We start from the raw sequence: 14,380 nt of genomic DNA, 5'->3' as shown, positions 1-14,380 counted from the left end.
AGGGAACCAAAGTTTTTTTTTTTACAAAAAATAAAAATGTCAACATAAATAATTTTTTTTACACCAATCTTAAGATGGTGGTCTTCCTCCCCTGCTTAATTTTTCAGTTTACAAATTACGCCATCTTAATAGGGAATCAGCATGGCACGAGCGCAACTGGCTTTTAAAGGGGATGAGAGACAAGACTCTCATTGGTTTATTGCACGTTACGCCCAAAACACACCCCTTACTCCTTACGAGAATAGGAACAACCCTTTTAGACTGTGCGCTAGGAGCACCACATATTTTTCCATTGTTAAATTACCAAAAATGGATCCGAACAGACCCTTTTAGACTGTGCGCTTTAGATAGTTAAAATAGGGCCTAAACTTTGTTTGGGTGTATGAAGTAAGTCATGTACACACAGGAGTTCTTGAGTATTCATTTTTGGGTACAATGTTAAATTATTCCTTTAAGTTTCAGGTGCAAAGGCTCACCACCAGTTGTTTTAGCTTCTGCAGTTTGGAACATGAACATAATTTAGGATATATGTATGTATAAATAGGATAAGTATGTTACAGAACAATGCAGTACAAAGTACAGTCGCTGCTAAAAAAAACATGTCAACTATCAACAAGCTGTTATGTAACTTCTGTATGTAACATGTACGTTTATATTCAAGGTTAAGCTCATCATTCTCCTTTTAAGAATGTTTTGTAAACAAAATTTCCTTTAATGTCGGTTCTGCCACTGCGAAAAAAGAAATCATTTTCTTTTAGACAGACAGCTGTGCATTTCAGAGGTGTCAGAGATTTGGTTCTCGAGTGACAGAAAGTAAATCGGCTACAATGTGAAGTTCAGATCAGAGAAGGTGTACGTGCCGAGCTGCTGATCTATCCCAGAAGCCTTTGAGGTGCCGTTACTCTGAGATCAACTGCATGTGCAACTACGCGTGCGAGTCTGAGAGAAACTGAGAAGAGGAAATATAAGCACCACTGGTGTGGGTGGAAGATAAACAGAACTCTACAGACAGCAAACATGGTCGGGGGTCTGATATCAAAGAAATCTGGTAAAATGAACCTCTCTAAGGCTGGTAAGAAGAAAGACTGAGCAAAGTCCTGATCAATATTTTAATGCCAGTTGAAACGGCAGACATAAAATACACCCTAATATTTACTTTAAACATTCACTCAGTTCCACGTAAAAACTAATTTTACATGTAAAGAAATGTATAATGCTTTTGGCAAACTGTCTGAAATGTGTATATTTCGCTATCAAAGCACCACCACTCTTGCATTTGAGAAAACGCTTTCATTCAAAGCAACTCAATCTATACATTTTAATTTGTTTGTGTTATCCCTATGGTTCGAACCCATGAGATTTGTGCTGCTAATGCAATGGTCTTCCAACTGTGCTACAAGAGCGGTGCATCCTTAACAAGAAAAATGTATACAAGGCATGTCCTTAACCCTTTAGTGCCCAAATTCTGAGTTAACGGCTGGGTTTGTCGTTTCTGACCCAACATTTTTTTGAAAACAGGATATTTATACAATGGCATCAATAACTAAAAAACCTTTTGCTGTTGTATGATGCCGAGGGCCAGTTCTATAACTCATATCAGGATCATAGGTCGCCCCTTTTGGGATTTACATTTATTTCCTAAATCTCCTCTGTCCAGGCAGGATATGTCGAGTCTTACCTTGGCGATTTGAACACACCAGTTGAGCAGTAATTGGGAGCCAATGTTGTCCTTGTGCTCATGCACGTAGTCCAGCAGACAGCCGTGGGGCATGAGCTGAGTGACCAGCTGGATGGTGGGGCTCAGGCAAACCCCCAACAGTCGTACAAGGTGAGAATGCTCCATACTGGCCATGATCAGAGCCTCCTGGGGGAATAACAGGGACTTAGATCACAGAAAATCACACACTACTGTATACTGGAATGCTGCACTATGAGTTTGTGTAGCCTGTCATATAATACGATATTATAGCCTGTGTATTTGGTAAAATGTGTTTGCGTGGTTTTTGGTTAAAAAACACATTATTTTCCACACACTGTACATTTTTGTAAGATTTCACTCTCTCAAGGAAAAGCACGGATTTGAAAAGCACTGTGTCCCTGATTGGCCAGCTAATCTGTACGTTGTGATTGCCCTGAATACCTCTGATGTCAGCCGGAAACGTGACGCTACTTACCATGTTTGAAAGATTCGATTGCTAACAGAAGTTTACTTACAGGCTGTGAGTCCGAAGTGGGAGAAATTATAATAATGTCGGTCTTGTCTACATCACCAATCCCAGGAAGTAAACAGTTGCCTACAATCCATGTGTTTGTTGTCGTCCAAGAAAAGAGATTTACGTTGGAGACGATAACTCGCATCATCGTTTACTTTGGGGTAGCTACCTTTTGCATATCGTTACCAAAGGAAATGTAAAACATTAATCGAACAATAGGTGCTCTTTAAGATCTGTCAGTCCAAGTTATTTTCAGTTGAGACAGCTCAAACGTGTTTTAGTCTAGAACTAGCCTTAAGCCTTGTCTGTGAAACCGGGGGTATATGTTACAGTTAGATTGCATAATAGTGAATTACATAGGAAAAAAATTAAAGGATATTCAAATTACAAAATAGATATGAACATATTACCATTCAGAACACATTCAGCACAGCTAATTTATTGATGATTTAGTCTCTGCTAAAGCACTTAGCATGCTTGTAAACACACAAACACACAGGGTCCCCCTGAGATTAAGAAGTGAAAAATACCCCATACTCAGATATTGCAATGATGAGTCTTAGAGTTTTCTTCTGATTAAAAGGGACACTTCACTTTTTTTGAAAATAGGCTCATTTTCCAGCTCCCCTAGAGTTAAACATTTGATTTTTACAGTTTTGGAATCCATTCAGCTGATCTCAGAGTCTGGCGCTAGCATTTTTAGCATAGCTTAGCACAATCCATTGAATCTGGTTAGACCATTTAGCAATGCGCTCAAAAAGAATCAAAGTGTTTCGATATTTTTCCTATTCAAAACTTGACTCTTCTGTAGTTACATCATGTACTAGTCCGTGAAAATTAAACGTTGCGATTTGGTGTTATAATCAATGACTTTGCTGCCGTAACATGGCTGAAGGAGGCGCAATGATATTACGCTGTAGCCGAAAATAGTCCCCTTATTATCTTTCAATAGCAGGGGACTATTTTCTGGCACTGTATAATATCATTGCACCTCCTTCAGCCACTGCAGCAAAGTCCTTTAATATTACGCCAGAATGAGAGTAGAGTTCCTAGCCATATCTGCCTAAAAAAATTGCAACATTTAATTTTCCGTCGGTCTTAGTACATGATGTAACTACAGAAGTTAGAGTCAAGTTTTGAATAGAAAAAATATCGAAACTCTATGATTATTTTTTAGGTGCGATGCTAATGGTCTAATCAGATTCAATGGATTGTGCTAAGCTATGCTAAAAGTGGTACCACCAGACCCGGAGATCAGCTGAATGGATTACAAAACAGTAAGAATCAAATGTTTAACTCTAGGGCAGCTGGAAAATGAGCATTTTTTTTTTTTAAAGTGGAGTGTCCCTTTAAGGCACTGGCATATTATCTCTTATGAACCCTAAATAAAGTGACTTCTTTATTTAAGAAGATGACTAAATAAGCAAACTATTCAGCTAAACTAATATTAAATACTAAAAACTTTAAATATTTTATTGTGCATCAAAATGAATATTAAATGGTTAGGTGGGCTAGAGCTGCAATACTTACTCCTTAGTCCCGATGCAAATATTTTTTGGATTCACATTCCACAAATTAATCTTTTGCAATCAATTTTATGGAAATAGATGTTCATTAGGACAAAATAAAAGTAATTTCAATATTTTCCCTTAATCACAGAAACAGAATTGTTAAGACTTTTTTGCTTTTTAATTGGTGGGGGTGAGGGGTTCTCTTCTTAATTCAGAGAGGGTCCAGGTCACCCCATATGATTATTCAAGAGTGGCACCAATCAGTACTCTAGTAAATCAAATAATCTAAACAAACAGATGAAATGTTTGTGAGTCATCTCACTAAAACAGCCTGTTCATGATTTCCATTCTAATTGAACCGATCCTGTAGGAATAATTCCAGTTTATATCCAACATATTTAACTTACGGTAAAAACAAAGGATAGCCTGGAGTATAAAGTTATCAGGGAACAATACAAGGAAGAAACAGAGAATGTAAAAAAAAATATATATATATAATTTTCATAAACAGCTGAGGGGATAATGTTGAAATAATATCCAAACTTCGGGCCATAAGGTTATATTACCGCAATAAAAGATGCCTTAGCCATTAATAAGATTTCTGGCCTCGAAGGGAATCTCTTATGATGTTTGAACATTTAAAAAACAAAAACAGCCAGCTACACACATTCACAAACACACACACGCACAATCCCGTTATCTGGGCACTACATAAAATCACACACTTGACAGTTACATAATGAGCATTCACGCTCCTGCTTTTCTCCAGCTGCCGATATGATTGCATGCATTTATGCTGCTTATCCAATCAGCAGCAGGGTCTGGCATACAGTAAACACATCTGATCCGCCTGCATGCGCGTCTGCAGTTTAAACGCATTATGAGAGGAACTACAAAACCTTCTAAGAAAGGGCGATCCATAACCAATAAAATAATTGTGGGGAAACATCTATTCATTGCAGCCATACACAGGGGTTGTCGCGCAGAGACCCCCTGAAAATAAGTCACACTTGCTGAAGACAGATAAAGAACTAACTTCAAAGCCGGCCATCTACAACCCCAGCAAACACGCGACTTACATATAAAAATAAGACGTTGTAGACTGAACTCAACATGGGTGTAAAAGGCCCTTTGGTACGTGTTTCATAGTCCTTGCATCATCTGAAAAGATGAAGTTTACATACATTTTTCCTTTTGAAGTATGAAAGAGCTGAATATTCTGAAAATATGGGTGAAGCCTGAAAAACACAACAAAAAGAGCTGCAGGCCCGACAGTGACACTCACATCCATAAACTCCACGTTAGCTTTGGGGCCTGTCGCCTCATTTAAGATCTTGATGGCCACGGGAATCTTCACAGTCTCGCCCTCGGGTACCCAAATGCCCTGAAATCACAAAGAAGGGATTTTTTGAAGATTTGAATTTTGGATAAACTAGATTTTCACATTTCTGAAGAAAAGATGTGTGGTGCTTGCCATTGCATTGCGGGTTCTGGATGGGTGCTTATGGCCAACATTTATGGCAGAAGTAAGAAGTTTCTCATACAGTATATAAACCACTTGTGAAAAACAGAAGTACCTCTTATCCAACAATTATGTAACACAAGACTGACGCACAAAAGCTCATTACTTGAGGTTTGTAAAAATCCTCCATTCATAAGCAACCTTGTTCAGTTTACTCAACCAATTTGAGGTCATTACCTTGTAAACGGTGCCAAAAGCTCCGGCTCCCAGAATCTTCACCCTTTTCAACTCCGTCTCCTTCAGAATACGCAGTTGGGCCTGGTTAGGGGCGGCACCACTGGGTGTCAGGGGCTCCACCAGCTGAACCGAAAAGAAGTGAGACTTCGTAAGTGAAGTTATAAATCTGGGACATTCAATCTGGACAATCGATTAATGTTCGGCCTAACTCAAATAAACTGCAGTGCATACAGCACAGTTTATGATTTCCCTCTAATTTATTTTATCTTTCTGTGCTCTTATTTTTTTTACATGTCAAAGTAAGAGAGTCCAATCAATGAATAAAAACCCCTGGCGATGACCATTGAAATGCAAGAAAGGAACAAAGATAAGAAAAAACGAAGACAGAAGACACTGAAACAATGACAGGGAAATAGAGAAGGTTACCCTGATAAAAATATGAAGAGAGCGTGTAGGAGAGAAATGGGGAGTGAGGAAAAGAACAGGAGAGAAAGCGAGAGCGTAAATCAGTCGTTCTATCGACCCTTTTTGTCATCCCCTGGCTCATCATAGCCACCGGATTAAAAAACAATAGCAGTTCTTCATTTAAATGGAATTGTAAATCAGGAGTCTGGACACAGGAAGGTGGAGGGGAGAAGGGGAGAGGCTTTCAGAAAGGAGGCACTACTGCCAAGATACACATCAGGAACTGTCCATGGTCCTGATCTCCCCCGGAGGTGCTGAAAAGTCTGAGCAGAAATCGTGTAGCTCACACTTAACTTAAATTGAATTCAGACAGAAATGCCCAATTCTAGTAAAAAACAGATGTATGGACATGCTTTACACCAGGGGTGCGTGCACCCGAGGGGGACTAAAAGGGATAGTTCAGCCAAAAATGAAAATTGCCCCATGATTTACTCTCCCTCAAGCCATCCTCAATGTATGTGATTGTCTTTTTCCAGAAGAACACAATAAGAGTTATATGTGACCACAAAACCAGTCATAAGTAGCATGTGTATATTTGTAGCAATAGCCAACAATACATTATATGGGTCAAAATTACAATTTTTTTTAAATGCCAAAAAACATAAGGACATTAAAGGGCCCCTAACCTAGGTGTCTCTGAATGTGTCTGTAAATTTCAGCTCAAAATACACCACAGATCTTTCATTATATGATGTTGAACATGGTCATGTGTGGCTGCAATGAAAAACGCGCTATTTGTGTGTGTGTTTTTTAAATGCAAAGAAAACTTATGTTCCCCTCCCCGTATGCAAAGTAGGGGGTAGAGCGTTTACACGTGTGCTTTGGACTACATCAAAGCGTGTCTCTGGCAGAAGCTTGAAGTATGAGTTCATAAGGCGGTGTATGGGCAATTATGGTTGGGGCGTAATCAATGTGACATCACATTGATAGGGAATCCCCAACAGCATGTTTTGTGTGACTGTTGCGGTTTAAAGGAGATTACACAAAGAGGAATAGATGGATTTGAATAATAATAGGACTTTTCTGCACACACACTGGCGACTCATTTTCTGCTAGAAACACATTTAAAAGTGCCTTTTTTATAGGTTAGGTAAGATTCAAATTTCCATGAAGATATTTTGTAAATAATGTATCATGTGTCAAAAATGTATTTATGATTTGTAATATGTGTTGCTAAGAACTTCATTTGGACAACTTTAAAGGCGATTTTCTAAATATTTAGATTTTTTGCACCCTCAAATTCCAGATTTTTAAATAGTTGTATCTCAGCCAAATATTGTCCTATCCTAACAAACAAAATTAAATAATGTATAAATCTCAATATAAAAAAATCGACCCTTATGACTGGTTTTGTGGTTTAAGGTCACATATTAGAAAATGTACCATATTTTTCGTACTATAAGTTGCTCCGGAGTATAAGTCGAAAATATCAGTCAAAAAATAGGAAAATAAACATATATAAGTCGCACTGGACTATAAGTCACATTTATTCAGAAAATAATTATTATTATTTTGGGGGATTTTGTTTGTTTAGTCTTTCTCTGTTGTCTTTAAGTTAATGTATCAGATAAAAAATTTTCACGGGCAGGCTACAGAAGCAACATATAGTGCCCTCTTGTGGCTGTAGACGGTAATGTTTTCTTTTGGTTAATGTTAGTCACTTTGAATTCATTTTGACATATAAGTCACACCTGACTATAAGTCGCAGGACCAGCCAAACTATGAAAAAAAGTGTGACTTTTTTCAAAAAACATAAGATTTTTTTAAATGGTAGTATATGGTGCTTCTGATTTGAGGTTTGTAAGGTTTGAAATTTTGATATTTTTCTTACAAAATTGCATCGATTTTCCCCCGAAGGCCTTTATTAGCCCCCTGAAACCATGTGGATTACTTCTGTGAAGTATGGATGGACTTTTAAGAGCTTTAAATCAAATTCGAAGCAGATAAAAGTTAATCATATGCATCGAGGATGGCTTAAGGGTGAATAAATCATGGGGTAATTCTCATTTTTGGGGGAACTATCCCCTTAAAGGCGCTCTAAGCGAATCTGTGTGACGTCACTTTTTGTTGATGTTTGAACTGTTTTCAAACAAACGGAGCGTAGCTAACTCCTCCCCCTCCCATCCGTGCTTTCATGAACGCGCCCAACCCCCACCCCCAAATCCTTCTTGTCGTTTATTGGCTGGGACACTTTGTTATGTTTTGTGTTGGTAGGTTTGACCACTGTGTTTTTATTGCAGTTTGTGGAGCCTGGGCTGTACATCACGTTTTTTTACAGTTTGATCAGCGGACAGGCAGCAAGCAGATAGTGAGGAGATGTTTGCTGTATGTAACAAAAAATGTTTTATGGTCTAAAACGCTTGAATTTGCTTAGAGCACCTTAAAGGGGGCTTTTATGGTTTTTGCTTTGAACACCTTAAAATTGGTTAAGAAGTAGTTAAAGAATCTGTGTCTGTGGGGTTTCTTATGTACTGTGTACATATTTCAGTCAAAACATTGCATTTTTCTTTTTGGTCTTAAATATTCAATCAGCAAGTCACTGTACATGTCAGTGATAAATTAATGGTAAAACTCTGGTCAAGACTTTCCGATCACATCATTTTGTACAGTATGTGCTACATTAAACATGTTAAGTGACTTTAATAACATTAATGCTAAATTAAATCCAGTGTAACTTGACTTATTAGTTACACATTCTGTTTTTGGGACAACGAAGGGTTATTTAACTCTTAATGATCTGGCTGTTGGAGAATACTGTACACACAGTTTTAGACAATGTTTGGTTGTTGGCATGTATGATGTCCATTTTCACACAAACAGTATACAGTTTCTTCTAGGAAACATGTGTGGGCCTGCTCCAGATATCTGGGTGATATTATTTTCTCTATTCAGAGCCTCAGGTTATACGGATATGCACATGTGAGGAGGAGGGGTCAGAATCTCTGAATCTATACTCAACCTGCATTCCTAAAAATCCACCACCTACATTGTGATATGAAATAACCTTGTGATTTTAGAAAGACAGAAACAAAGAATAAATAAATGAAAATGATGGATTAAAAGATTGGAGAGATTGAAAGGTTAAAGGTTTGTAAAAAAAGTAAATTATAATAGTAGTAGTGCTTTAATTTACTGTTACACTGAGTAGTAGTAGTAGTAGTAGTAGTTTTATTGAACATTGATGTCTTTATCATAGCAATAACCCTCTCAAATCCATTTGTGGGCGTGATTAAAAACCCCATACTGCATGGTTTCCTGTAGCTTATTGCTTTAATGGATATCTAATTATTGCATAATGATGCATTAAATGCAATAAATAACACAGTGATGTTTACTTTTCAGTGTTAAGACCAATTTTATGAGGGCTATGACAAACACTGACACTTAAGTGGTATAAAATAAACATGCATGCAATAAAACATGCATGAATAACCAGCAGGGGATTCTGTTTTCAATTGAGAAATATTTAAGTAAAATTAAATCAGGAAATCATCTCACTCATCTCTTACTAGTAAGTACTTCTTCTCTAAACTTGACACGAGACCCAGTGAGGACCACAGGTCACACTCCACTTCTAATGTCTCTCTTTCATCATCTGCTGTCTCTAATTGGCTCTCGATTTCCAGAGGTTTTCAGGCCTTGTTGAATTGGAGAGTATGCTCTTCATAAAGTATTTTAAATATAGATGTCTAACCTCAGTCTCCAGAAAGCGTCGTAGGGCTCTCTTCTTCTTGATGCTCCTCCTTCTCATTGATACTGCAATGCTCAAGCCCACGATGATCACCAAAAAGAGTCCACCGATAACTCCAGCCGCAATGAGAGGAGTCCTGAGTCAAATAGAGGACAGATAATTAACATTATAATCTAAACATAATTGGAAATTAATGTGGAATAGTACCATATACAGGAATATAAAGTCTTTATGTATAATTATAACAGTATTGCTGCTACTTTTGTCACTGACTTTTAAATTAAACTATAAAAATGCATGACGAAAGCATTTTTACTTGTTTAAAACTACGGGCAGTATTTCATAAATGAGCAGAAACCCGCACAAATTGTTTCTCTCAGCGAGGAGATATTTAAAAGGATATGTCTAGAGTGAGTCTGTCCAACTAATGTCATCTTACATCAGTCATCTCTGAGCCGTACTTTCAGCCTTTCAGTATAAATTTCATGTAAACATGTTCCCTCAGCATTAATGAAAGGCCTAATTCAGTTAGCATGGAAGAAGGCAGAAATAAAGTCAGCACTGCCTGCAAAAAAAAACACAGCACAAACTGTCCTATTATTCATTCTGAATACAATGTTCTGACTGTCATATAAGTCTCTTAACATTTATTTACCACATAGGACCAGTTTATTACTGTTATGAAAGGGTTAATTCCAGTCATTGATTGGATAATAGCTGTGTTTTATTTACACACAGCTATGACCGCTGCACCCAGCGATTCTGTGTATCACTGATTTATTTTTTTTAAGTGAAACTTCAAAATTTTAAGGAAATTTGAGTGATTTTCCCTTATAAAAGGTGCATTGATACATTTTTTGTTTGTTTTACTACTTGTATTGTTTAGTAACCGCTTTTATTTAAAGGTGTAGTGTGTAGATTTTAGCAGCATCCAGCAGTGAGGTTGCAAATTGCAACCACCCTCCCTTTCGAAACAAATAGGAAAGCTATTTGATTCACGATTTTATATTTCCTTTAGTGTGTATTAGTACATGTTAGCGATATGCAAAAGGTAGCTACCCCAAAGTAAAAAATGACGCAAGTTATCATTTCCAACGTAAATCTCTTTTATTGGACTACAACAAACACACGGATTGTAGGCAACAGTTTACTTCCTGGCCCTTTTGATGTGGACAAGACCGACATTATTATAATTCCTCCCACTTGGACTCACAGCCTGTAAGTTAACTCCTGTTAGCACTGCATTGTGAGCGAATCTTTCAAACATGGTTAGGAGCATCACATTTCCGGCTGACTCAGTGGTATTCAGGCCAATTACAACAGACAGATTAGCTGGCGAATCAGGAAAACGGCGCTAAATGATATAAGGGGCACCCAAACAGAATACATTGTTTTACATTTGTGTTCTTGTTAAACTGGTCTACACTTTGTAACCAAGTAATGTTCATGAAAAATTCAAACGCTTTAGGATTTTGAAAAATTTTAATCAATACAATACTTAAAGGTGACATAGAATGATTGAACGGGGTATTTATCCTTGTTCTGTGATGTGACATGTAGACAATTTTTTTTGTTTGGGTCTGTAATGCCTTAGAAGCTTCCTAAAAACCTCTCTCAGATAGCTCTATTAGGGTGGGGGATTTTAAACAAGTGGTTTTGCACCTATTTGGCTCCCCCTACTGGCTTAACTTGCAATCTCATTACTGATTGGCTGACTTTGCTGCCACTCAAAAAATGTAGCCAATTATTTTAAAGTGGAGGTGCAGTGAGATGCCTGTGTTGTCATAAGCATCAGTTTTTCAGATTGGGCCGTTTTCTGGCTGACATTTCTAAAAGAGGAATTTCTATGAGACTGAGATGTTTAGCATGTTTAGCACTTTTTGTATGTTCGTGAATGCAGGTTGACTACCATTATTTAACAAAGACAAGGTAAAAATGGTTTTTCATTCTCTGTCCCCTTTAAACATAAAATGAATATAAAATATGCGGAGGTTATACAGTAAGTCTAGGTCAAATAAAAAATTTTGTGACATTGACCATGCATGTTAACTTGCTTTGTATAAATGTCAGATTTTCTCTCTTTCAATTAAACACATCCTACGTTTTTAATTTTAAGTGAGTCATTCATGCTGAGATGAAATTTTATTTTGCTCAAGCTTGTGCAGTCCATGTCAGCTCGGGTGAATGTTGTCAATAAAGCAAAAAAAAAAGACAAATGCTGTACTGTAAAAATTATGAATGGCATTTTATATAAATTGATGTGCTGCTATTATAATTTGTAATAGAAAAACAAATCTTAAATCTCAGCTGAAACCATACAGTACATCACTGAGATCTTATGATGTTAATCAGCAGTTTTATGGAGCAAAGACTAAAGATCAAATTATAGGGGAGCAGGGGAAGACAGAAATTATGCAATGGACCCTGCATCTGTTATTGTTTGGTCTTTCCTCCTGTGTAAACTTGAAACTGCAAGTTTATGGAATGAAAATGAAATCCCACCCAATAAAGCGTGAAGCATTGCCCGGACATGATGAGTGATAGACTGCTAAATTATCTCCGGGCCAGATGAGAATCTCCCCCGTTAATTTGATATTGATCTGCAGTCAGAATACAAAAGCGTATGGGCCGCAATAAGTATAGATCCCACGTGCACGAGGAAGCTACCGTCGCACTGACAATGAGCAGGCAATTATGTTGATGCTGCATTGCTGTCAGCGCGTAGTGTAGTGTGGCGTTGCCGTATATTGCAGGAGACGCGGCACAGGGTGTCTGACATCTTGTTTTGTGTAACCTGCCATGTCTTCTGCAAGTAAGCAAGAGACGCTCTGAAGAGATACAGTACACGTACAAATATACATTACAGGGTTTGAAACATTTCTGATGGCATGCTTTGTGCTTTCGAGTATGTGGATGGATGTTGTTGCACTTGATAAAAGCATGCACCTGTTTTGATGGGTATGTTACATGTACATTATTTTATATTGCTCCATTATTTTTCTACAAATCGAATGGCATCTAATAAGCCTTACTACAGTATGTGAATCTGCAGGCTGTTTAAAGTGTTGCCAATCATCTGCTTCACCTCAACAGATCCTCATCTCTCCCCTGAGTGTTTTTAGTCTCCAGGGTTACTGCTCTTTTTCTTCAGGGTTACTTCTAGCAGTCTGTACTGTGATAGTCTGTCCAAACAACCAGCACACACTCTTACTCTACAGCAGACTATTAGGACAAGAAAAATGTTGTGCGAATACATGGCTTGTATTCTCTATCTACAACAATCTATGAAAACTGTCATCTTATCAAATGATTTTGATCAGTATATTTGTGCAATAAGTTGCTCAGTAATATTTGGATTTTTTTAAAGACAAATGTTAAATACTCTAGACTTTGAGCATGTGAATATGTTTCAAATGTTAGTGCGAATATGGGCGAGGAACGGTTCGTCAATATAAGGTCTTTGCGTTCGTCCATTTGTGCTTTTCAGTAGATAGAAAGGTCATGCCGTGATGTACTGGTTTTCTACTGGTCACATATCTCCACGTGATACGAATTGGCAGGTCAGAGTTCACCAGACTTGAACTTTGGTACACAGCGAAATGCAAAATATTGTTGCACAACCCTGCGTTTCAGGTCTGACGCATTTGCATGCATAATGGGAAATATTGTTGCACAACCCTGCGTTTCAGGTCTGACGCATTTGCATGCATAATTAAAGCTTAGCCAACAGCCAATCACAGTGGCAGCAACATATGCTCTGATCTTGAATAAACGTAATTGGCTGGCTTGGACTAGGTTACTTGCATAAGGCAATCTGATTGGCTGACGCACGCGTTTGCACTTGAAAAGTTGAAAATTGTTCAATTTATGCCAGGAGCAACAGCAGTGACGCAACGTTGACAGATACACAATTCATTGTACATTGACATGGGCCAAAAGCGTCAATGTTTGACAGAAGACTTGTCTGAGGCATGGACAACAGTTAATCACAGTGTCCGCAACACATGCTCTGATTTTGCATAAACGTAATTGGCTGGCTCACACTAGGTTACTTGCATAAGGCGATCTGATTGGCTGACGCAAGCATTGGCACTTGAAAAGTTGAGAAATGTTCAACTTCTGCTGTGAGCAACGGCAGTGACGCAACGTTGACAGATCCACAATTCACTGTACATTGACATGGGCCGAAAGCATCAACGTTTCACAGAAGACTTGTCTGAGGCATGGACAACAGTCAATCACAGTGGCCGCAACACATGCTCCAATTTTGCATAGACGTAATTGGCTGGCTCACACTAGGTTACTTGCATAAGGCGATCTGATTGGCTGACGCAAGCATTGGCACTTGAAAAGTTGAGAAATGTTCAACTTCTGCCGTGAGCAACGGCAGTGACGCGACATTGACGGATCCACAATTCACTGTACATTGACATGGGCCGAAAGCGTCAACGCTTGACGGAAGGCTTATCTGAAGCGTGGCCAACAGCCAATCACAGTGGCAGCAACACATGCTCCGATCTTGAATAAACGTAATTGGCTGGCTTAGACTAGGTTACTTGCATAAGGCGATCTGATTGGCTGACGCACGCGTTTGCACTTGAAAAGTTGAAAATTGTTCAATTTATGCCAGGAGCAACAGCAGTGACGCAACGTTGACAGATACACAATTCATTGTACATTGACATGGGCCGAAAACGTCAATGTTTGACAGAAGACTTGTCTGAGGCATGGACAACAGTCAATCACAGTGTCCGCAACACATGCTCCAATTTTGCATAGACGTAATTGGCTGGCTCACACT

General features: G+C 38.3%; 1 protein-coding gene across 2 annotated transcripts in view; it reads right to left on the bottom strand.

Annotated features, from left to right (window-relative positions):
- Nucleotides 1-14,380, bottom strand: part of LOC135733466 (receptor tyrosine-protein kinase erbB-4) — a 457,412-nt gene that overhangs the window by 55,500 nt on the left and 387,532 nt on the right. For both annotated transcript variants that reach the window (XM_065252090.2, XM_065252091.2), the window contains exons 17-20: nucleotides 9,583-9,715; nucleotides 5,424-5,546; nucleotides 5,010-5,108; nucleotides 1,679-1,864 (exon numbers count right to left, since the gene is read on the bottom strand). In XM_065252090.2, coding sequence (XP_065108162.1) covers nucleotides 1,679-1,864; nucleotides 5,010-5,108; nucleotides 5,424-5,546; nucleotides 9,583-9,715 — 541 coding nt within the window. The remainder of the gene's footprint in view (nucleotides 1-1,678; nucleotides 1,865-5,009; nucleotides 5,109-5,423; nucleotides 5,547-9,582; nucleotides 9,716-14,380) is intronic.

This window comes from Paramisgurnus dabryanus, chromosome 15, assembly GCF_030506205.2.
Source record: "Paramisgurnus dabryanus chromosome 15, PD_genome_1.1, whole genome shotgun sequence".
NCBI lineage: Eukaryota > Metazoa > Chordata > Actinopteri > Cypriniformes > Cobitidae > Paramisgurnus > Paramisgurnus dabryanus.
Note: the sequence above shows the minus strand (reverse complement) of the source record. Positions and strands in the feature narration are given on the sequence as shown.